This window comes from Schistocerca gregaria, chromosome 11 (genome assembly GCF_023897955.1).
Source record: "Schistocerca gregaria isolate iqSchGreg1 chromosome 11, iqSchGreg1.2, whole genome shotgun sequence".
Taxonomy (NCBI): domain Eukaryota; kingdom Metazoa; phylum Arthropoda; class Insecta; order Orthoptera; family Acrididae; genus Schistocerca; species Schistocerca gregaria.
This window is the reverse complement of record NC_064930.1, coordinates 135,673,440-135,698,815: the sequence shown is the minus strand read 5'-3', so window position 1 is coordinate 135,698,815 and position 25,376 is coordinate 135,673,440. Positions and strand designations below refer to the sequence as shown.

The window sequence follows — 25,376 nt, the reverse complement described above, 5'->3', positions numbered from 1 at the left end:
GGGTGGACGTACCGCCGAATTGCTCAACACGTGGGGCGTGAGGTCTCCACAGTACATCGATGTTGTCGCCAGTGGTCGGCGGAAGGTGCACGTGCCCGTCGACCTGGGACCGGACCGCAGCGGCGCACGGATGCACGCCAAGACCGTAGGATCCTACGCAGTGCCGTAGGGGACCGCACCGCCACTTCCCAGCAAATTAGGGACACTGTTCCTCCTGGGGTATCGGAGAGGACCATTCGCAACCGTCTCCATGAAGTTGGGCTACGGTCCCGCACACCGTTAGGCCGTCTTCCGCTCACGCCCCAACATCGTGCAGCCCGCCTCCAGTGGTGTCGCGACAGGCGTGAATGGAGGGACGAATGGAGACGTGTCGTCTTCAGCGATGAGAGTCGCTTCTGCCTCGGTGCCAATGATGGTCGTATGCGTGTTTGGCGCCGTGCAGGTGAGCGCCACAATCAGGACTGCATACGACTGAGGCACACAGGGCCAACACCCGGCATCATGGTGTGGGAGCGATCTCCTACACTGGCCGTACACCTCTGGTGATCGTCGAGGGGACACTGAATAGTGCACGGTACATCCAAACCGTCATCGACCCCATCGTTCTACCATTCCTAGACTGGCAAGGGAACTTGCTGTTCCAACAGGACAATGCACGACCGCATGTATCCCGTGCCACCCAACGTGCTCTAGAAGGTGTAAGTCAACTACCCTGGCCAGCAAGATCTCCGGATCTGTCACCCATTGAGCATGTTTGGGACTGGATGAAGCGTCGTATGACGCGGTCTGCACGTCCAGCACGAACGCTGGTCCAACTGAGGCGCCAGGTGGAAATGGCATGGCAAGCCATTCCACAGGACTACATCCAGCATCTCTACGATCGTCTCCATGGGAGAATAGCAGCCTGCATTGCTGCGAAAGGTGGATATACACTGTACTAGTGCCGACATTGTGCATGCTCTGTTGCCTGTGTCTATGTGCCTGTGGTTCTGTCAGTGTGATCATGTGATGTATCTGACCCCAGGAATGTGTCAATAAAGTTTCCCCTTCCTGGGACAATGAATTCACGGTGTTCTTATTTCAATTTCCAGGATTGTATTTATTATGGTGACCAGTTTCGACTACTACTGTGGTCATGTTCAGACCAATGAGTAAGCACCTCCTCCTACTGAGTGATTCTCCAGCACAAGGAGGTCCCGAGTCATTGGTCTCAAGATGACCAGAGTAGTGGTCCAAACTGGTCACCGTAAGAAATACATTGTCTACATCTACATACATACTCCGCAATCCACCATACGGTGCGTGGCGGAGGGTACATAACAAGCATCTTCTCTCCCTGTTCCACTCCCAAACAGAATTAGGGAAAAATGACTGCCTATATGCCTCTGTACGAGCCCTAATCTCCTTCTCTTATGTTTGTGGTCTTTCCGCGAAATGTAAGTTGGCGGCAATAAAATTGTACTGCAGTCAGCCTTAAATGCTGGTTCTCTAAATTTCCTCAGTAGCGATTCACGAAAAGAACGCCTCCTTTCCTCTAGAGACTCCCACTCGAGTTCCTGAAGCATTTCCGTAACACTCGCGTGACGATCAAACCTACCAGTAACAAATCTAGCAGCCCGCCTCTGAATTGCTTCTATGTCCTCCCTCAATCCGTCCTGACAGGGATCCCAAACGCTCGAGCAGTACTCAAGAATAGGCCGTATTAGTGTTTTATAAGCGGTCTCCTTTACAGATGTACCACATCTTCCCAAAATTCTGCCAATCCGCCTTCCCCACAAGTGCCATTACATGCTTGTCCCACTTCATATCGCTCTGCAATGTTACGCCCAAATATTTAATCGACATGATTGTGTCAAGCGCTACACTACTAATGGAGTATTCAAACATTACGGGATTCTCTCTCCTGTTCATCTACATTAATTTACATTTCTCTGTATTAGAGTTAGCTGCCATGCTTTACACCAATCACAAATCCTGTCCAAGTCATCTCGTATCCCCCTACAGTCACTGAACGACGACACCTTCCCTTACACCACAGCGTCATCAGCAAACAGCCGCACGTTGCTACCCACCTTATCAAAAAGATCATTTACGTAGATAGAAAACAACAGCGGACCTACCACGCTTCCCTGGGGCACTCCAGATGATACCCTCACCTCCGATGAACACTCACAATCGAGGACAACGTACCGGGTTCTATTACTTAAGAAGTCTTCGGGCCATTCACGTACCTGGGAACCAATCCCATAAGCTCGTACCTTAGTTAGGAGTCTGCAGTGGGGCACCGAGTCAAGCGCTTTCCGGAAGTCAAGGAGTATGGCATCCGTCTGATACCCTTCATCCACGGTTCGCAAGATATCAGGTGAAAAAAGGGCGAGTTGAATTGCGGAGGAGCGATGCTTTCTAATGCCGTGCTGATGCGTGGACAGCAACTTCTGTGTGTCAAGGAAATTCATTATTGAAACGTCCCCTTGGAAAATTTAGTGAATTGCTGTGCCGGTAAACCCCTTACGTTATTTGAGTTTCAAATAGCTGAGCAAAACTGAACGTACTCAGACATTTCTCTCTTTACTTATTCTGATCATCACTAAAATGACACAATATTTATAGTGCAACACAATCTGACTCTACAAAAGAATGGTCCTGACTAACAATAACGTATACCTTTCATGAATCACTTACCGCACAAAAATATTCGTTACTCGAACTACTGCAATACAGCGAGCGAAAATACTGCCAGCTAAATAAAAGATTCTGACTACTGAAGTCACTAAATACTGATAGGCTCAGTAAGCAAATGAAAGATTTTGATAAAGAACAATCAATGTATTTACCTTAATAGTGTTCAAAAGAGTATATATATATATATATATATATATATATATATATATATATATATATACACTAAACGAGGAACGATAGAAATACACCGTTTGTTGCAATATGCTTGGGACAACAGTACATTTTCAGGCGGACAAACTTTCGAAATTACAGTAGTTACGATTTTCAAAAACAGATGGCGCTGCAAGTGATGTGAAAGATATAGAAGACACCGCAGTCTGTGGGTGCGCCATTCTGTACGTCGTCTTTCTGCTGTAAGCATGTGCTGTTCACATCGTGCAAGTGTGCTGTGGACAACATGGTTTATTCCTTAGAACAGAGGATTTTTCTGGTGTTGGAATTCCACCGCGTAGAACACTGTGTTGTTGCAACAAGACGAAGTTTTTAACGGAGGTTTAATGTAACCAAAAGACCGAAAAGCGACGGCAACCACTGAGGGCAACGCGCAACTAGTGCAGCAGGTGATCCAACAGCGGCCTCAGGTTTCCGTTCGCCGTGTTGCAGCTGCGGTCCAAATGACGCCAACGTCCACGTGTCGTCTCATGCGCCAGAGTTTACACCTCTATCCATACAAAATTCAAACGCGGCAACCCCTCAGTGCCGCTACGATTGCTGCGCGAGAGACATTCGCTAACGATATAGTGCACAGGATTGGTGACGGCGATATGCATGTGGGCAGCATTTGGTTTACTGACGAAGCTTATTTTTACCTGGACGGCTTCGTCAATACACAGAACTGGCGCATATGGGGAACCGAAAAGCCCCATGTTGCAGTCCCATCGTCCCTGCATCCTCAAAAAGTACTGGTCTGGGCCGCCATGTCTTCCAAAGGAATCATTGGCCCATTTTTCAGATCCGAAACGATTATTGCATCACGCTATCTGGACATTCTTCGTGAATTTGTGGCGGTACAAACTGCCTTAGATGACACTGCGAACACATCGTGGTTTATGCAAGGTGGTGCCCGTCCACATCGCACGGCCGACTTCTTTAATTTTCTGAATGAATATTTCGATGATGGTGTGATTGCTTTGGGCTATCCGAAACATACAGGAGGCGGCGTGGATTGGCCTCCCTATTCGCCAGACATGAACCCCTGTGACTTCTTTCTGTGGGGACACTTGAAAGACCAGGTGTACCGCCAGAATCCAGAATCAATTGAACAGCCGAAGCAGTACATCTCATCTGCATGTGAAGCCATTCCGCTAGACACGTTGTCAAAGGTTTCGGGTAATTTCATTCAGAGACTACGCCATGTTATTGCTACGCATGGTGGATATGTGGAAAATATCGTACTATAGAGTTTCCCAGACCGCAGTGGCATCTGTTGTTGACAATTGTAACTACTGTAATTGTCCAACTGCGCGACGCTGCGCGCTCTTAACAGCCAACTGCCCAACACTACAATACCAAATGTTCCGACAATCCCAATCAGCCACAGACTGCACACAGCACAGTCAGTGGTTTTCATACAGAGCGCTACGTGGCGTTACCAACATGAAAACCTATACAGCCTACTTACATTATATTCGAACTGAGAATATGTTCGATAATCCTGCAACAAACCGATGTTAAGGATATTGGTCTGTAATTTTGAGGATCCGTCCTTCTACCCTTCTTATATATAGGCGTCACCAGCGCTTTTTTCCAGTCTCTCGGCGCTTTACGTTCGACAAGAGATTGGCGGTAAATGCAAGCTAAGTAGGTAGCCAATGCAGTAGAGTACTCTCTGTGAAAGCGAATTGGGATCCCGTCAGGACCTGGCTGTTTATTTATTTTCAGCCCATTCAGCTGCTTCACAACCCCAGGGATGTCTGTCACTATGTCGTCCTTACGGGAATCTGCGCGAGACGGTTTTTGATAGTAAATATTTGTAACACTTTGATCACTGTTCTCTCCCATGATGTATTCAAAAGTAGTTACTCTAGTCACTTTGAGCTTCTCTACGCCTCCTTCCACATGGGTTTTGGCGCTATCTATTGTGTTCCAGCCGCCGGGATTACTATTATTCTGGAGATGTCACTGTCATTCTGTACAGGTCTCACTTGTGCTGGCGTGTTGGACGGCCGTGTGACGTGTTCCGGTGTCCCAGTTTCTCCGAGTACTCATATTTCGTCGTCAGTTAGTCCCATACCTATTTATTTTCAGCCATAATGGCTAATGTTTGTATACCGTGACTGTGTGGGAAAATTATTTATTTCAAGTTTGGTGTTGTCTTCTTATATCGGCCAAACAGGCAGAAATTTCAGAACCCCATTCAAAGAACATTTAGACTGCTACAGGCTTGATAAATGTGACAAATCAGGAGTAGCAACTCACATTAAAGACACAGGCCACCCTCTGAAAATAGAAGACAACCTCGAAATTTTACAAAAAATACGAAAAAGTAAAAGAATGGATATCATGGAAGAAATGGAAATTTTCATACATAACACAAAGCATGGAGATAACATTCTTAATGAAATAACCGTGTTCAAAAACTCAGAATTCTTCAACAGTCTCAAGCCAGTTCTAACTCAATAGATTCACGAAATGTCGATGTAAATAATCTACCAGAACCAAGAACATCGATACAAACCCTTGATAATCGATACAGACTCACATGCTACAGTCCGCCATCTTGTGTTGTGTGTACAACATCGAAGCAATTTGTGCAGTGACATTCAGTGACAAAATAATGTGCAATAGTGTGATGTCTATCAACAGCTCCGCCATTACACCAGTGATACAAGTGAAGCAGCAAGAGGATGTAACTGTAAGTGATCAACTGCCATATAAAAGCCTTTCACACTATTTTCGTAACACATAACTGATGCAAATCTATCTGCATCCGATACCAGGCTGTGAGATACATAACCAACAACAGAGAAGAAAACCAGCAGAAGACATCACTGACTTCGATCTCTATATATACACTGCCACACCAGCAGCTACAGTAAAAAACAAAGTGTTCTAGATTAATCTAATTTGAAATTGTTTATTTTAAGTAACATTTCTCGATGTATATATGTATGTACAAACGCTTGAAAATGAACAAAATATGTTCGAAACGCGTTGCGTTATGTTAGATTAAACATAAAATAAAAAGTGACTGGTAGCAGAAACTTGAAATAAATAATAGTCCCATACCGCTTAAATGTGCCGGATACGACCCGTGGCGTGTCAGCAAATGGACCATACCCCGGCTTGGGTCGATATGTTTCAGTTGTAATCTTTCGTGCACATCAGGAAAAAAAGTGTGTTCTCGGCGACCCTTATCGCATGCATCCCACCCTCTCTGCCATGTTCGAATCCACCATTGTTTCATTTGTGTTTTCTTCCTAATGTTTGTTCCCGTAATTTCGGTGTCTTTATCGACCCTGTACCTCTTAAGCCAGTAAAGTGCAGCTCTATAACGTATTGCTATGTCTACGTGGGCTATGCCGAAAGTTTTTAGCAGAATGTGTGCAAAAAATTATTTGCAAAAAAACGTTTACAACTTTTCAAAATACTCTCCATTAGCATGTATACTTTTTCCATTCTCTGAAATCAATTAGAAAATGTGTCAATCCAAGCTTCTTTTGGAATGTCACTTAGTGCACTCTCGTACGCTGCAATGGCCTCTTCATCTGATGAAAACCGCTGCCCTCCAATTTTTTCCCTTAGTCTTAGGGAACAGGAAGAAGTCACAAGGGGCGAGGTCAGGTGAGTAGGGGGGGGGGGGGGGATGGGGTAACACTCGTACATCTTCCTTCTCCAGAAAGCCCATCGTTCTGGCAGCCCTGTGCGCAGATGCGTTGCCGTGATGCAGCAGAAGGTGCACACTCTTGGACTTTGGATGCTGTGACTTCCATGTGGCGATGACTTTTGGAAGACAATCGTTCACGTACCATTCAGCATTGACTGTACGATGCGTGTCCAAGGTCACAGAGGCGAGATGCGCGATCTTTGTGAAAAAAGTTGCCATCTTTTTTCCAGAGCTCCGAACCTCTCGAACTTTTGTGGGTGGTTCCTCCCCTGAAAAGCATCACACAGAAGACTGTCTCTTCGTTTCAGGGTCGTAATGATAGACTCACGTTTCATCACATGTGACGATATTGTAGGTGTCTTGGGACTTCCCTCCATTGAATTTTTCGAGCGTGAAACGACACCAATCCACTCTACCCTCCTTTTGGCTTTCTGTCAGGGAATGTGGCACCCAACGGGCACATCTCTTAGCAAGGCCTACGTGACTATGAACGATGGTCTGTACTGCTGTCGATCCAATATTTAGGGTCCCTTAAATGTCTCAAAATGTAAGATGTGGACTTTCTTTGATCATTTTCCTCACAGCATCAATGTGTTCAGGAGTCACAGCTGTTGCTGGCCGACCGGGAGGAGGTTCATCTTCAACTGACTGCCGACCCCTTGAAAACTCGCGAAACCAATTTCCAACTGTGGCCCTAGAAGGGGAAGCTTCACCAAATACACGCAGCAGAGAAGAATGGCATTCTTCGGCACTTAACCCATTAAGTACCAGTGTCTTATTTTGAGGACAGAGTACATAATGATTTATAAATACACAATAAATTATTAATTTGCACCTACTACTTTTCTACGTCATTTGTCGATGCTTTTTATAACAAATGTATGCTTAGAGAAAATTAAAAGCAATAAATCCTACCATTAATTGATTATTGAATACTAAGGTACTATTTTCGTTATTACAGGTATTTACTTTATCGACAATTTAGAAATATTTCAAATATGTGGCAAAGATCTTTTTGCAATTATTTATAGTCAACAATGTGTCTTTTAAACTACTTACACTGATAGCTCAATTGGAGTTATATTCATTGTTTACCATTGTTATAAAATTTTGTATACTTGAAATAGGACACTGGGACTTGGTGTTATCATTTCAGTTATTTGTATTGCTGCACGTTCCAATATGAATGAAACTCTGCTACTGCTGATGTATTTTCATTTTAGAACGTGGTAATTTTACCAGATTTTGTTGCTGAGGTAAGTAACGACCCCTCTTTCATATATAAATTACAGGATATGAAGTTACTTTGAAATTTACAGTGTATTATGTAAGTATACTTATGAATATCTTTCCCATTAGTAAATAATACAGTTCCAGATGGACAGTTTATCCGAGGCAAGCTTATTAGATTTGGCTATACGTTGTGGTCTCTTTGTGGAGCAAGTGGCTACTGTTTCAACTTTGATTTATACTGTGGAAAGCATCCAGAAGATACTGCATGGGATGGCCGGCTATTGGGATCAAGAGTAGTCCTAAACATGTTGGACTGCATTGAAAAACACGAGAATCATTGTGTGTGTGTACTTTGACAATGCCTTCACTAGTAGAGACCTTCTGATTCATCTGAGGAATTCGGGTTTTCGAGCAACTGGGACTGTCAGAGAGAATCGAGTCGGTGACTGTCCAATACTGAGCAGCAACTAACTGAAAAATACAGTTCGAGGAAATTATGAGTACCAGTTCGGTAGGAATGGTGAAGTCTTATTTGTTCGATGGCACGACAACAGATGCGTTACAATTGATACAAATTTTGAACAAGTTGTACCTTTGTGAGCAGCTACGCGGTACACAATAGACAAGCAAGTAAGAAGACGGAAGTGCAACAACCTGCCGTTTTGAAGTCGTATAACGCGTGCATGGGAGGTGTTGATTACCGTGACTGGTTAGTTGGAAAATATGCGACGTGTAATTAGAGGGAAAAATGGTACTGGGTCCTATTACACGCTTGCTGGAAATGGCCCTCGTAAATGTCCGACTCTTCTACAGACTAGTACATGGGGAAAATGCACAGGATTTACTGGATTTCAGACGTGCTGTTACAGTTACATACCGGAAATTGGACACTGGAAGACCGAATATTGGACGTCCAATGGAACACCCATCAAGTCAGTGGAGAGTGATACCAGACATCAGGTTTGATAGAATTGGTCATATGATTGACAGCCGGCCGCGGTGGCCGAGCGGTTCTGGCGCTGCAGTCCGGAACCGCGGGGCTCCTACGGTCGCAGGTTCGAATCCTGCCTCGGGCATGGGTGTGTATGATGTCCTTAGGTTAGTTACGTTTAAGTAGTTCTCAGTTCTAGGGGACTTATGACCACATATGTTAAGTCCCATAGTGCACAGAGCCATTTTTTGAAATACTCTCTACGATTCATAATCTTCTGCAGCGTCGTGGCGCAGCGGTAAGCGCTCGGGTTCGTAATCCGAAAGTCGCCGGATCGAATCTCGCGCCATGCAACCTTTTCTTTTAGTATTTGTTTTTTGTAATTCAAATGTGTGTACACACACACACACACACACACACACACACACACACACACACACACACACTCATATATATATATATATATATATATATATATATATATATATATATATATATATATAATTCCCGGCAATCAGTTGCAACAATTATGCATATATAATGAGTTGTTGAAAGTCGTTTGTCGTGGAAAAACTGGCGACTTCGAACATCATTATGTTTTCCGCAAACAAAGTTGCATTTCACAAATGTTATTAATTGTCTTCATAATGTTAACCACGTATAGTTAACGGAAGACGTAGAAACGATATTCCGAAACGAATACGTATAGCGTAAGTCAAATGTTCGAATTAGAATAGAGACCCCACGAACACAAATTTGCTGTGATACGTATGAAATATAAACCCCGTTACTCGCTCGTTGCACTTAAAGGACAGATGTTGAATGGGCCGAAACGAGCCGCCGCGTAACAGCGTAGTTGCCTGCTAACTTCGAATGAAGGTTCATCCGGTCCCTAGCGCAACTTATAACATCGTAGAAAATCTGTGAGGACGTCAGAGCTTTGGTACACCCTGTTAAAGAAACGGAAAAACGGAGGCGGTACAATTGGAGAGCGATCCGCCTTCACCAACGTGCAGAAGCAATTCATTGATAGTTGACACATATAATAAAAATCATCCTCATTTAAGACTGATGATGCCTTTCAGCGTTCAGTCTGGAGCATAGCCCCCTTATAAAATTCCTCCATAATCCCCTATTCCGTGCTAACATTGGCGCCTCTTCTGATGTTAAACCTATTACTTCAAAATCGTTCTTAACCGAATCCAGGTACCTTCTCCTTGGTCTGCCCCGACTCCTCCTACCCTCTACTGCTGAACCCATGAGTCTCTTGGGTAATCTAAGCCTGTTCGCCCTGACTGCTACATCTATAGAGTTCATTCCCAGTTTTCCTTTGATTTCCTCATTGTGCACACCCTCCTGCCATTGTTCCCATCTACTAGTACCCGCAATCATCCTAGCTACTTTCATATCCGTAACCTCAGCCTTGTTGATAAGGTAACCTGAATCCACCCAGCTTTCGCTCCCATACAACAAAGTTGATCGAAAGATTGAACGGTGCACAGATAACTTAGTCTTCGTACTGACTTCCTTATTGCAGAAGAGAGTAGATCGTAGCTGAGCGCTCACTGCATTAGCTTTGCTGCACCTCGCTTCCAGTTCTTTCAAAATGTTGCCATCCTGTGAGAATATGCATCCTAAGTACTTGAAACCGTCCACCTGTTCTAACTTAGTTCCTCCTATTTGGCACTCAATCCGTTTATATTTCTTTCCCACTGACATTACTTTCGTTTTGGAAATGCTAATCTTCATACCATAGTCCTTACATTTCTGATCTAGCTCTGAAATATTACTTTGCGAACTTTCAATCGAATCTGGCATCAAGACTAAGTCAACCGTATATGCAAGACTGCTTATTTTGTGTTCACGCATCTTAATCTCACCCAGCCAGTCTATTGTTTTCAACATATGATCCATAAATAATATGAACAACAGTGGAGACAGGTTGCGGCCTTGTCTTACCCCTGAAACTACTCTGAACCATGAACTCAATTTACCGTCAACTCTAACTGCTGCCTGACTATCCATGTAAAGACCTTTAATTGCTTGCAAAAGTTTGCCTCCTATTCCATAATCTCGTACAACAAACAATAACTTCCTCCTAGGAACCCGGTCATATGCCTTTTCTAGATCTATAAAGCGTAGATACAGTTCCCTGTTCCACTCATAACACTTCTCCATTATTTGCCGTAAGCTAAAGATCTGGTCCTGACAGCCTCTAAGAGGCCTAAACCCACACAGATTTCCATCCAATTCGTCCTCAACTAATACTCGCACTTTCCTTTCAACAATGCCTGAGAAGATTTTACCCAGAACGCTGATTAAAGAGATACCTCTGTAGTTGTTACAATCTTTTCTGTTTCCATGTTTAAAGATGGGTGTGATTACTGCTTCTGTCCAGTCTGATGGAACCTGTCCCGACTCCCAGGCCATTTCAATTATCCTGTGTAGCCATTTAAGACCTGACATTCCACTGTATTTGATGAGTTCCGACTTAATTTCATCCAGCCCAGCTGCTTTATTGCACTGCAATCTATTGACCATTTTCTCCACTTCCTCAAATGTGATCCTATTTCCATCATCATTCCTATCCCATTCTACCTTGAAATCTGAAACATTACTGATCGTATTTTCACCTACATTGAGCAACTCTTCAAAATATTCCCTCCATCTGCCCAAGGCATCCACAGGATTCACCAGCAGTTTTCCTGACCTGTCCAAAATACTTGTCATTTCCTTCTTACCTCCCTTTCGAAGACTGCTAATTACACTCCAGAATGGTTTTCCAGCAGCTTTACCCATAGTCTCCAACCTGTTTCCAAAGTCTTCCCAAGATTTCTTCTTGGATACTGCCGTTATCTGTTTGGCTTTGTTTCTTTCTTCAACATAACTTTCTCTGTCTACCTGAGTTCTAGTATGTAGCCATTTTTGATAGGCCTTCTTTTTCCTTTTACAGGCTGCCTTGAATGTGTCATTCCACCAAGCTGTTTGCTTCATCCTACTTTTACACACTACTGTTCCAAGACATTCTTTAGCCACTTCTAGTACTGTGTCCCTGTACCTTGTCCATTCCTTTTCCAGTGACTGTAATTGACTACATTAAACTAACTGGTACCTTTCTGAGATCGCTGTTATGTACTTGTGCCTGATTTCCTTATCCTGAAGTTTCTCCACTCTTATCCTCCTACATATTGACCTGACCTCCTGCACTTTCTGCCTCTGAATCCCAATTTCGCTGCGGATTAAATAATGATCAGTGTCATCAAAGAATCCCCTGAATACACGTGTGTCCCACACAGCCTTCCTGAATTCCTGATCTGTTATTATATTATTAATGACAGATCTGGTTCCCCTCTTTCCCATGTATACCGGTGAATGTTCTTATGTTTAAAAAAGGAGTTTGTGATTACTAAGCCCATACTGGCACAGAAATCGAAGAGTTGTTTCCCGTTGCTGTTGGCCTCCATATCCTCTCCAAATTGACTGGTTTGATGCGGCCCGCCACGAATTCCTTTCCTGTGCTAACCTCTTCATCTCAGAGTAGCACTTGCAACCTACGTCCTCAATTATTTGCTTGACGTATTCCAATCTCTGTCTTCGTCTACAGTTTTTGCCCTCTACAGCTCCCTCTAGTACCATGGAAGTCATTCGCTCATGTCTTAGCAGATGTCCTATCATCCTGTCCCTTTTCCTTATCAGTGTTTTCCACATATTCCTTTCCTCTCCGATTCTGCGTAGAACCTTCTCATTCCTTACCTTATCAGTCCATCTAATTTTCAACATTCGTCTATAGCACCACATCTCAAATGCTTCGATTCTCTTCTGTTCCGGTTTTCCCACAGTCCATGTTTCACTACAATACAATGCTGTACTCCAGACGTACATCCTCAGAAATTTCTTCCTCAAATTAAGGCCGGTATTTGATATTAGTAGACTTCTGTTATCCAGAAATGACTTTTTTGCCATAGCGAGTCTGCTTTTGATGTCCTCCTTGCTCCGTCCGTCATTGATTATTTTACTGCCTAGGTAGCAGGATCCCTTAACTTCATTGACTTCGTGACCATCAATCCTGATGTTAAGTTTCTCGCTGTTCTCATTTCTACTACTTCTCATTAACTTCGTCTTTCTCCGATTTACTCTCAAACCATACGGTGTACTCATTAGACTGTTCATTCCGTTCAGCAGATCATTTAATTCTTCTTCACTTTCACTCAGGATAGCAATGTCAGCAGCGAATCGTATCATTGATATCCTGTCACCTTGTATTTTAATTCCACTACTGAACCTTTCTTTTATTTCCATCACTGCTTCCTCGATGTACAGATTGAAAAGTAGGGGCGAAAGGCTACAGCCTTGTCTTACTCCCTTCTTAATACGAGCACTTCGTTCTTGATCGTCCACTCTTATTATTCCCTCTTGGTTGTTGTACATATTCTATATGTCCCGTCTCTCCCTATAGCTTACCCCTACTTTTTTTCAGAATCTTGAACAGCTTGCACCACTTTATATTGTCGAACGCATTTTCCAGGTCGACAAATCCTATGAACATGTCTTGATTTTTCTTTAGCCTTGCTTCCATTATTAGCCGTAACGTCAGAATTGCCTCTCTCGTGCCTTTACTTTTCCTAAAGTCAAACTGATCGTCACCTAGCGCATTCTCAATTTTCTTTTCCATTCTTCTGTATATTATTCTTGTAAGCAGCTTCGATGCATGAGCTGTTAAGTTGATTGTGCGATAATTCTCGCACTTGTCAGCTCTTACCGTCTTCGGAATTGGGTGGATGATGCTTTTCCGAAAGTCAGATGGTATGTCGCCAGACTCATATATTCTACACACCAACGTGAATAGTCGTTTTGTTGCCACTTCGCCTAATGATTTTAGAAATTCTGATGGAATGTTATCTATCCCTTCTGCCTTATTTGACCGTAAGTCCTCCAAAGCTCTTTTAAATTCCGATTCTAATACTGGATCCCCTATCTCTTCTAAATCGACTCCTGTTTCTTATCCATCACATCAGACAAATCTTCACCCTCATAGAGGCTTTCAATGTATTCTTTCCACCTATCTGCTCTCTCCTCTGCATTTAACAATGGAATTCCCGTTGCACTCTTAATGTTACCACCGTTGCTTTTAATGTCACCAAAGGTTGTTTTGACTTTCCTGAATGCTGAGTCTGTCCTTCCGACAATCATATCTTTTTCGATGTCTTCACATTTTTCCTGCAGCCATTTCGTCTTAGCTACCCTGCACTTCCTATTTATTTCATTCCTCATCGACATGTATTTTTGTATTCCTGATTTTCCGGGAACATGTTTGTACTTCCTCTTTTCATCAATCAACTGAAGTATTTCTTCTGTTACCCATGGTTTCTTCGCAGCTACCTTCTTTGTACCTATGTTTTCCTTCCCAACTTCTGTGATGGCCCTTTTTAGAGACGTCCATTCCTCTTCAACTCTGTTGCCTACTGCACTATTCCTTATTGCTGTATCTATAGTGTTAGAGAACTTCAAACGTATCTCGTCATTCCTTAGAACTTCCAAATTTATCCATAACCTTTCCATACCCTTCTGTTCGATTTCCAATCCTGGCATTAAAATCACCCATGAGCAGAACACTGTCATTGTCCTCTACTCTAACAACTACATCACTGAGTGCCTCAATCTTATCTTGATCTGTCCCTTCACAATGCGAATATACTGACACAATCCTAATTTTCTTGCTATACACTGTCAAATCTATCCACATCAGTCGTTCGTTTACATACCTTACTGCAACTACGCTGGGTTCCATTTCTTTCCTGATGTAAAGCCCTACACCCCATTGTGCTATTTCTGCTTTGACTCCTGACAGGTAGACCTTGTATTCTCCCACTTCCTCTTCTTGCTCACCCCTTACCCGAATGTCACTAACAGCTAAAACGTCCAGCCCCATCTTACTTGCAGCTTCTGCCAGCTCTACCTTCTTCCCAGAGTAGCCCCCATTGATATTAATAGCTCCCCATCTCATTACCATTTGTTTGCCAAGTCGTATCTTAGGAGTCCCTGGTTTGTCAGTTAGAGGTGGGACTCCGTCACCTCCAAAGGTGCGAGGCATTTTGCTCTGATTGTTGCCAGCATCATATTTAAAGTACCAGGGAAGCACGTTGCTAGCCTCACTTGCCCCGAATCCCATTGGGTTTTACCCCTAACGGTTGAGGGACTAACCGGTGGATTTGGTAGTCTTTGCGGTATGAGCACAAAGGTGACCACGACTCAGAATACGTCCGAGATGCCCAGCCTTATTCCAAAGTAACTGGTATCCCGACTGTCGGGACCACTTGCTTGGCCACTCATACGTTGCCCGTGGTTCATGAACTAGGACATGACTACAGAATTACATAAAAATAAAAATAAAAAAATGTTTCATGGCGGGAGATTCGATCCGGCGACCTTCGGATTACGAACCCGAGCGCTTACCGCTGCGCCACGACGCTATAGAAAATTATTAATCGTAGAGAGTATTTCACCACAACGGCTTCTTTAAACTGTCAATTTTCTCGACAGCTGCTGGTAAGTGCATTTTGGTGCTTTGCCACGTTACACCTCCGGCCATGAGCTTTTATTATGGGCAGTTTGAATCGAATCTGAATTTCACAATTGGCGCCCCCCCCCCACCCCCCCCCCTTGTAAGCTGCAGACGTTGATGCGAAGCGACCACTACGTAATGAACGTTGTGTTTCAAGAACCGGAAAATGCAGAGTGAAACAAGGAAATGGAGAAGTGGAGATTTGCTATCTTTTGAAAAGTAATGGGAGAATCGTTTTTTCTTTGTGCAAAAACGTGAAAATTCGAAATGTTTAATATGTGGCAGTATTCTCGCTGGTTAGCGGAAGTTTAGTATTAAAGGCCATTATGACAAATTTGACAAGGACGAGTAGAATTTATTGTCGGATTCTGAGCGGATGGGGAAATTGACTGAGCTTAAGAAAAGCGACGTAACGATACTAGATGAATCTGTCGTGGTTGCTGTGGTCACGAGAGATCTGCGACTTCCTTTCGTCATGTCTCTCGTCTAACTGATTCAACAGTTTATGGAGCACCGTTTTCAATTTTTCAGGACGACAACAATAATAGCGCGGCGGTACGTGCAAGTCATAAGATTGCGCTTAATATAGCGAGAGCTGGAAAACCATTTGCTGAATTAGTAAGTGTCGGTTAGGAGCAAACATCAGTGATGGAAAATTTAAGTAACTGTTTGTGTTTGTCTGTATGTAGAAATTTTGTTCCACTCCACCTGTGATAATTAAATAAAACGTATCGTAGGTAGCGGGTACTCTTTCAAACCACGCTATCTTTCAAGCACTCCCACTAATCTTATTCCTTCGTTCAGTAAAGCAAGCTAGGAAACAAAACGCACTGCAGAGGAAGGAGCGGACAGAAGGTATGGTGGGGTGGGGGAGATAAGCGGGTGGCCAGCTTGCCCCTGTGTGCACGCAGAACACCTGTTAGCTGCACACGTGCAAGTCCACGGCACACGTGCAGGATTCCTGCCCGCCCCTGCACCACGCTGACCTCCTCTTGCAACTGTCTTGTTAGCCTGCGAGCACTTGCGGCGAAGCACGCGATGGTTTCAAATGTCGCAGTGTGGTAGGCCGTTATCGTCGTAACAGGTAGTTGGTACCGGACCGCAGCGGACCGACACAGACTTGTGTGGTTTTGGCACGCACCTTGGACAGCCGCTTCTCGTAGGGCAGTGTGGGGATGTGCGCGCGCAGCCCTTCGAACGCGTCGTTTATGCTCTGCATGCGCCTCCGTTCGCGCAGGTTGGCCGCCTGCCGCTGCTGCACCTGCTGCTGGGGGCAGCGACCGCCCCCGCCGGCCCCGGAGCTGCAGCGCCGCCTCCCGGACTGCGACGCCGCCTCCAAGGGCCCGCCGCCGCCGCCGCCGCCACCCGAGGCCGGAGACGTCGCGTGGTTGTGGTGGTGGTTGTGGTGGTGGTGGTGGTGATGGTGGTGGTGTCTGCAGCCATGGTGGTGGAGGTTGTATTGGTGCGGCCTGCACTCACACGGGCGGGGTGGTTATCACGTCTACAGCGGCAGCAGACTCACATACCAGGGGCACACGTCACGTTTCAAATACAGCAATTAAGTTGAGAAATAGAACCGCTTGAATCTTCCTGGCAGATTAAAACTGTGTGCCGCACCGAGACTCGAACTGGGGACCTTTGCCTTTCGCGGGCAAAGTGGAAGGTAGGAGAAGAGGTACTGGCGGAAGTAAAGCAGTGAGGACGGGGCGTGAGTCGTGCTTGGGTAGCTCAGTTGGTACACCACTTGCCCACGAAAAGCAAAGGTCCCGAGTTCGAGTCTCGGTCCAGCACACATTTTTAATCTGCCAGGAAGTTTCATATCAGCGCACACTCCGCTGCAGAGTGAAAACCTCATTCTGAAATTCGCTTGAGCTGTAAAATTATTTTATCCTCTGGAAGCTATATTTTTAGCTCCTAATCTGTATACATTGATGGGGAAAAAGAAATGCAGCAGCAAACAATAAAGTAAAGAAATTTGGGCAATACGTTTGTCTACACTACTGCCCATTAAAATAGCTACACCAAGAAGATATGCAGATGATAAACGGGTGTTCATTCGACAAATATATTATACTAGAACTGACATGTGATTACATTTTCACGAAATTTGGGTGCATAGATCCTGAGAAATCACTACCCAGAACAACCACATCTGGCTGTAATAACGGCCTTGATACGCCTGGGCATTGAGTCAAACAGAACTCGGATGGCGTGTACAGGTACAGCTGCCCGTGCAGCTTCAACACGATACCACAGTTCATCAACAGTAGTGACTGGAGTATTGTGGCATGCCAGTTGCTCGGCCACCATTGACCAGACGTTTTCAATTGGTGAGAGATCTGGAGAATGTGCTGCCCAGTGCAGCAGTCGAACATTTTCTGTATCCAGAAAGGCCCGTACAGGACCTGCAACATGCGGCCGTGCATTATCCTGCTGAAATGTAGGGTTTCTCCGGCATCGAATGAATGGTAGAGCCACAGGTCGTGACACATCTGAAATGTAACGACCACTGTTCAAGGTGCCGTCAATGCGAACAAGAGGTGACAAGAGGTAACCAGTGGCACCCCATACCATCACGCCGGGTGATACGCCAGTATGGCGATGACGAATACACGCGTTCACCGCGATGACGCCAAACACGGATGCGACCATCGTGATGCTGTAAACAGAACCTGGATTCATCCGAAAAAAATGACGTTTTGTCATTCGTGCACCCAGGTACGTCGTCGAGTACACCATCGCAGGCGCTCCTGACTGTGATGCAGCCTCATGGGTAACCACAGCTACGGTCTCCGAGCTGATAGTCCATGCTGCTGCAAACGTCGTCGAACGGTTCGTGCAGATGGTTGTTGTCTTGCAAACGTCCCCATCTGTTGATTCAGGGATCGAGACGTGGCTGCAGGATCCGTTACAGACGTGCGGATAACATGTCTGTCATCTCGACTGCTAGTGATACGAGGCCGTTTGGATCCAGCACGGCGTTCCGTATTACCCTCCTGAACCCACCGATTCCATATTCTGTTAGTAGTCATTGGATCTCGACCACCGCGAGCAGCAGTGTAGCGATACGATAAACCACAATCGCTATAGGCTACAATCCGACCTTTATAAAAGTTGGAAACGTGATGTACGCATTTCTCCTCCTTACACGAGGCATCACAACGACGTTTCACCGGTCAACTGCTGTTTGTGTATGAGAAATCGGTTGGAAACTTTCCTCATGTCAGCACGTTGTAGGTGTCGCCACCGGTGCCAACCGTGTGTGAATGCTCTGAAAAGCTAATCACTTGCATATCACAGCATCTTCTTCCTGTCGGTTAAATTTCGGTTCTGTAGCACGTCATCTTCGTGGTGTAGCAACTTTAATGGACAGTAGTGTAGGTAACATGTTTCAGTGGTTAACAGCGCAACATCGCAGGTGAATGCAAGCGCCAGGTAAGGCATCGCAAATGTGAAGTGCTGGTACATTGCGCGGGATAGCCGCGCGGTCTTGGGCGCCTGGTAACGGTTCGCGCGGCGTCCCCTGTACGAGGTTCCATTCCTCCCTTGGGCATGGGAATGTGTCTTGTCTTTAGCGCATCGAAAAAAGCATGCCAAATTTAAAAGAACGCAAAATCCCCAAGATAGGCAAAGTTTTACAGAAGTTGGAAATACGGCGCGTACTTCAATGCGAGATGCTTTTAATAATTTCCACAACGAAATTCTGTCTCGAAACCTGGCAGAAAACCCAAAGAGATTCTGGTCATACATAAAGCACACCAGTGGCAGGACGCAATCAATACCTTCACTGCGCGATAACAACAGTAAAGTCACTGATGACAGTGCCACCAAAGCAGAGTTATTAAACACGATTTTCCGAAACTCCTGCACCAAAGACGACGAAGTAAATATTCCTGAATTCCAATCAAGAACAACTGCCAAGATGAGAAACATAGTAGATATCCTCAGTGTAACAAAGCAGCTTAAATCACTTAATAAAGGCAAGGCCTCCGGTCCAGATTGTATACCAGTCAGGTTCCTCTCAGAGTACGCTGCTAAAATAGCTCCATATTTAGCAATTATATACAACAATCGCTCACAGAAAGATTCGTACCTAAAGACTGCAAGGTTGCTCAAGTCACCCAATGCCCAAAAAGGGAAGTAGGAATAATCTACTAAATTACAGGCCTATATCAATAACGTCGATTTGCAGCAAGGGTTTTGGAAGATATACTGTATTCGAAGATTATGAAGTACCTCGAAGAAAAAGATTTATTGACACATGGCATGGATTGTACACCAGTCAGGTTGTAAGGATGTAGAGGCTCCTATCATGAGGGGCAAGATAGATGATGCCTACAGGAAAATTAAAGAGACCTTTGGAGACAAGAGAACCACTTGAATATCAAGAGCTCAGATGGAAACCCAGTTCTAAGCAGAGAAGGTACATCTACATCTACATCCATACTCCGCAAGCCACCTGACGGTGTGTGGTGGAGAAAAGGTAAAGCAGAATGGTGGAAGGAGTATATAGAGGGTCTATACAGGGGCGATGTTCTTGAGCACAATATTATGGAAATGGAAGAGAATGTAGATGAAGATGAAATGGGAGATATGATACTGCGTGAAGAGTTTGACAGAGCACTGAAAGACCTGAGCCGAAACAAGGCCCCCGGAGTAGACAACATTCCATTAGAACTACTGACGGCCTTGGGAGAGCCAGTCATGACAAAACTCTACCAGCTGGTGAGCAAGATGTATGAGACAGGCGAAATACCCTCAGACTTCAAGAAGAATATAAATATTCCAATCCTAAAGAAAGTAGGCATTGACAGGTGTGAAAATTACTGAACTACCAGTTTAATAAGTCACGGCTGCAAAATACTAACGCGAATTCTTTACAGACGAATGGAAAAACTGGTAGAAGCCGACATCGGGGAAGATCAGTTTGGATTCCGTAGAAATGTTGGAACACGTGAGGCAATACTGACCCTACGACTTATATTAGAAGAAAGATTAAGGAAAGGCAAACCTACATTTCTATCATTTGTAGACTTACAGAAAGCTTTTAACAATGTTGACTGAAATACTCTTTTTCAAATTGTGAAGGTAGCAGGGGTAAAAGACAGGGACCGAAAGGCTATTTACAAATTGTACGGAAACCAGATGGCAGTTATAAGAGTCCAGGGACATGAAAGGGAAGCGGTGGTTGGGAAAGGAGTGAGACAGGGTTGTAGCCTATCCCCAACGTTATTCAATCTGTATGTTGAGCAAGCAGTAATGGAAACAAAAGAAAAATTCGGAGTAGGTATTAAAATCCATGGAGAAGAGATAAAAACGTTGAGGTTCACCGATGACATTGTAATTCTGCCAGAGACAGCAAAGGACTTGGAAGAGCAGTTGAACGGAATGTACAGTGTCTTGAAAGGAGAATATAAGATGAACATCAACAAAGCAAAACGAGGATAAGGGAATGTAGTCGAATTAAGTCGGGTGGTGCTGAGGGAATTAGATTAGGAAATGAGACACTTAAAGTAGTAAAGGAGTTTTGCTGTTTGGGGAGCAAAATAACTGATGATGGTCGAAGTAGAGAGGATATAAAATGTAGACTGGCAATGGCAAGGAAAGCGTTTCTGAAGATGAGAACTTTGTTAACATCGAGTATAGACTTAAGTGTCAGGAAGTCTTTTCTGAAAGTATTTGTATGGAGTGTAGCCATGTATGGAAGTGAAACGTGGACCATAGATAGTTTAGACGAGAAGAGAATAGAAGCTTTCGATATGTGGTGCTATAGAAGAATGCTGAAGATTAGATGGGTAGATCACATAACTAATGAAGAGGTATTGAGTAGAATTGGGGAGAAGAGGAGTTTGTGGCACAACTTGATTAGATGAAGGGATCAGTTGGTAGGACATGTTGTGGGGCATCAAGGGATCACCAATTTTGTACTCGTGGGCAACGTGGAGGGTAAAAATGTTAGAGGGAGACCAAGAGATGAATACACTAAGCAGATTCAGAAGGATGTAGACTGCAGTAGGTACTGGAAGATGAAGAAGCGTGCACAGGATAGAGTAGCATGGAGAGCTACATCCAGTATCAGGACTGAAGACAACAACAACAACAACAACAACAACAACAAATGCTTTAATCGTAGATATGTTACTAACTGAAATTTAATTATAATAAATTGTACGAAGAACTATGTGTTTGGTGGATCCTCACTGTGTCGCTACCTTCAAATGACATACAGTCATATTACGCAAGTTGCAATAATTCTTTTGCCACGAATAAGATGTTTGTTATTATTTTATTGGAACGAATCACACAGTTAACAGCGGGTTTTCCACTGATTCTCAATTTGCTGGTGCCCAGAAACGGCATATATACGTATAGGATTGCCAATATGGCGCCTCACAACTCTGTACCGAAGGGAGACGGCGTGTGTGTGACGTAGGTGGCGTTGTGCCATCTCATTGGTCAACACTCAGATGCACGCTCAGAATGTATGACATGCCAGGTATCGCTCTGCACGTTCGGAAAGACTCCAGAAAGTGCTATTCCACGCTATGACGTCAGAAACTTGGCATGGTCAACGTCCGGATGCACGGTCCGTGTGACGACGGCTTAAGCCGGAACTTGAGTAAATTTTGGAGTATACCTTTCGACTCTGCCGTTTCTGGATTGGAGTCACTTACCTCAAATCGATACGTTTACCCTTCTGTATCAACCCTGAAACTCTGTATCATTTTTCATCGCGAAATCTACATATACAGGGTGTTACAAAAAGGTACGGCCCAACTTTCAGGAAACATTTCTCACACACAAAGAAAGAAAATACGTTATGTGGACATGTGTCCAGAAACGCTTAAATTCCATGTTAGAGCTCATTTTATTACTTATCTTCAAATCACATTAATCATGGAATGGAAACACACAGCAACAGAACGTACCAGCATGACTTCAAACAATTTGTTACAGGAAATGTTCAAAATGTCCTCCGTTAGCGAGGATACATGCATCTACCCTCGGTCGCACGGAATCCCTGATGCCCTGATGCAGCCCTGGAGAATGGCGTATTGTATCACAGCCGTCCACAATACGAGCACGAAGAGTCTCTATATTTGGTACCGGGGTTGCGTAGACGAGAGCTTTCAAATGCCCCCATAAATGAAAGTCGAGAGGGTTGAGGTCAGGAGAGCGTGGAGGCCATGGAATTGGTCCGCCTCTACCAATCCGTCGGTCACCGAATCTGTTGTTGAGAAGCGTACGAACACTTCCACTGAAATGTGCAGGAGCTCCATCGTGCATGAACCACATGTTGTCGTACTTGTAAAGGCACATGTTCTAGCAGCACAGGTAGAGTATCCCGTAAGAAATCATGATAACGTGCTCCATTGAGCGTAGGTGGAAGAACAAACTAAAATGAGCTCTAACATGGAAATTAAGCGTTTCCGGAAACATGTCCACATAACATATTTTCTTTTACTTGTGTGTCAGGAATGTTTCCTGAAAGTTTGGCCGTACCTTTTTGTAACACCCTGTAGAGTCCGCTAGCCACCAAGCGGCGTGTGGCGGAGGGTACAATTGTCGCCAAAGACATATTCCCCCCCACCCCCCTCCCCCCTGCTTCTATTCCATTTGCAGATCGCGCGAAGGAAAAAACGAGTGCCTGAACACCTCAGTACGAGCTCTTATTTTCCTTATATCTGGATGGTGATCATTTCGCGATCTGAAAGTTGGACGTTCCTCGGCGAAGATCGGATTTCTTAATTTAGCGAGCAGCCCCTTCCGTTTAGCGCACCGTCTATCTGCAAGAGTGTCCCACTTCAAACCTTCTATAAGATTTGTAACGCTGTCGCTCTCGCTGAATGTACCAGTCACGAATCTTGCCGTTCTTCTTTGGACCTTCTCAGTCTCTTGAATCAGACCCAACTGGTAAGGGTCCCATACAGACGAACAGTACTCCAAGACTGGACGAACTAACGTACTGTGAGCTATTTCCTTTGCTGAAGGACTGCATCGCTTCAGGATTCTACCAATAAACCGCAATGTAGAGTTCGCCTTACCCGTTACTTGTGTAATCTGATCATTCAAAATGGTTCAAATGGCTCTGAGCACTATGGAACTTAACTTCTCAGGTCATCAGTCCCCTAGAACTTCGAACTACTTAAACCTAACTTAACCTAAGGACATCACACACATCCATGCCCGAGGCAGGATTCGAACCTGCGACCGTAGCGGTCGCGCGGTTCCAGACTGTAGCGCTTAGAACCGCTCGGCCACTTCGGCCGGCTCTGATCATTCCATTTGAGATCATTTCGAATAGTCACACCCAGGTACTTCTCTGATGTTACCGCTTCCAAAGACTGGGCATTTATTTTGTACTCGTATATCAGTGGGCATTTTCGCCTTGTTACACCCAGTACGTTACAGTTGTTAATATTGAGAGATAACTGCCAGTCATTACACCATGCATTTATTTTCTGCAAATGCTCATTGATCTGTTCGCAACTTTCGTGTGCTACTACTTTCCTGTAGACTACAGCATCGTCGGCAAACAGTCTCAGGACGCTGTCAACACCATCAACCAGATCGTTTATGTAAATCGTAAAAAGCAGAGGACCTATTGCGCTGCCCTGGGGCACACCTGAAGGTACGCTTGTTTCTGTTGAAGTCACCCTATTCAAGACGACATACTGCTCACTGTCTGTTAGAAAACTTTCTTTCCAACCGCATATGTCATCGAATATAACGAAAGCGCGCACTTTTTGTAGCAAGCGACAGTGCAGAACTGAGTCGAACGCCTTTCGAAAGTCGAGAAATATGGCATCCACCTGGGAGCCGGTATCTAGAGCCTGTTATATATCATGCACAAAGAGGGCCAGCTGTGTCTCGCATGACCGCTGTTTCCTAAAACCGTGCTGGTTTCTGTAGATGAGCCCTTCAGAGTCTAGAAAGGTCATTATGTCTGAACACAAAATATGCTCCATGATTCTACAACAAATCGATGTCAGTGAAATTGGCCGGTAATTATGTGCATCCTATTTTTTTACCCTTTTATAGATTGCTATGACCTGGGCCTTCTCCCAGTCCCGTGGAACTTTACGCCGTTCCAATGATCTCTGGTAGATGATGGATAAGAATGGTGCTATATTTGTAGCATATTGTTGTTGTTGTTGTTGTTGTTGTTGTTGTTGTTGTGGTCTTCAGTCCTGCGACTGGTTTGATGCAGCTCTCCATGCTACTCTATCCTGTGCAACCTTCTTCATCTCCCAGTACCTACTGCAGCCTACATCCTTCTGAATCTGCTTAGTGTATTCATCTCTTGGTCTCCCTCTACGATTTTTACCCTCCACGCTGCCTTCCAATACTAAATTGGTGATCCCTTGATGCCTCAGAACATGTACTACCAACCGGTCCCTTCTTCTAGTTAAGTTGTGCCACAAACTCCTCTTCTCCCCAATTCTGTTCAACACCTCCTCATTAGCTATGTGATCTACCCATCTAAAGCTTCTATTCTCTTCTTGCCCAAACTATTTATCGTCCACGTTTCACTTGCATACATGGCTACACTCCATACAAATACTTTCAGAAACGACTTCCTCCTATACTCGATGTTAACAAATTTTTCTTCTTCAGAAACGCTTTCCTTGCCATTGCCAGTCTACATTTTATATCCTCTCTACTTCAACCATCATCAGTTATTTTACTCCCTAAATAGCAAAACTCCTTTACTACTTTAAGTGTCTCATTTCCTAATCTAATTCCCTCAGCATCACCCGATTTAATTTGACTACATTCGATTATCCTCGTTTTGCTTTTGTTGATGTTCATCTTATATCCTCCTTTCTAGACACTATCCATTCCGTTCAACAGCTCTTCCAAGTCCTTTGCTGTCTCTGACAGAATTACAATGTCATCGACGAATCTCAAAGTTTTTATTTCATCTCCATGGGTAGAACATCGGATGCACGTAATTACCGGCATTTGTAGCATAGTCAACATAAAATCTTACCGGGATACCGTCCAGGCCAGATGCCTTCCTAGCGTCTAAGGATCTTAACTGTTTTACAATCACAGATACAGTAAACGCTATGTCAGCC

General features: G+C 44.4%; 1 protein-coding gene across 1 annotated transcript in view; it reads right to left on the bottom strand.

Moving 5' to 3' along the window:
• The window catches only part of LOC126295061 (lateral signaling target protein 2 homolog), a 134,140-nt gene that overhangs the window by 42,000 nt on the left and 66,764 nt on the right, over positions 1–25,376 (bottom strand). Inside the window, exon 4 of the mRNA XM_049987308.1 lies at positions 16,436–16,763. Within this exon, the coding sequence (XP_049843265.1) occupies positions 16,436–16,763 (328 nt within the window). The remainder of the gene's footprint in view (positions 1–16,435; positions 16,764–25,376) is intronic.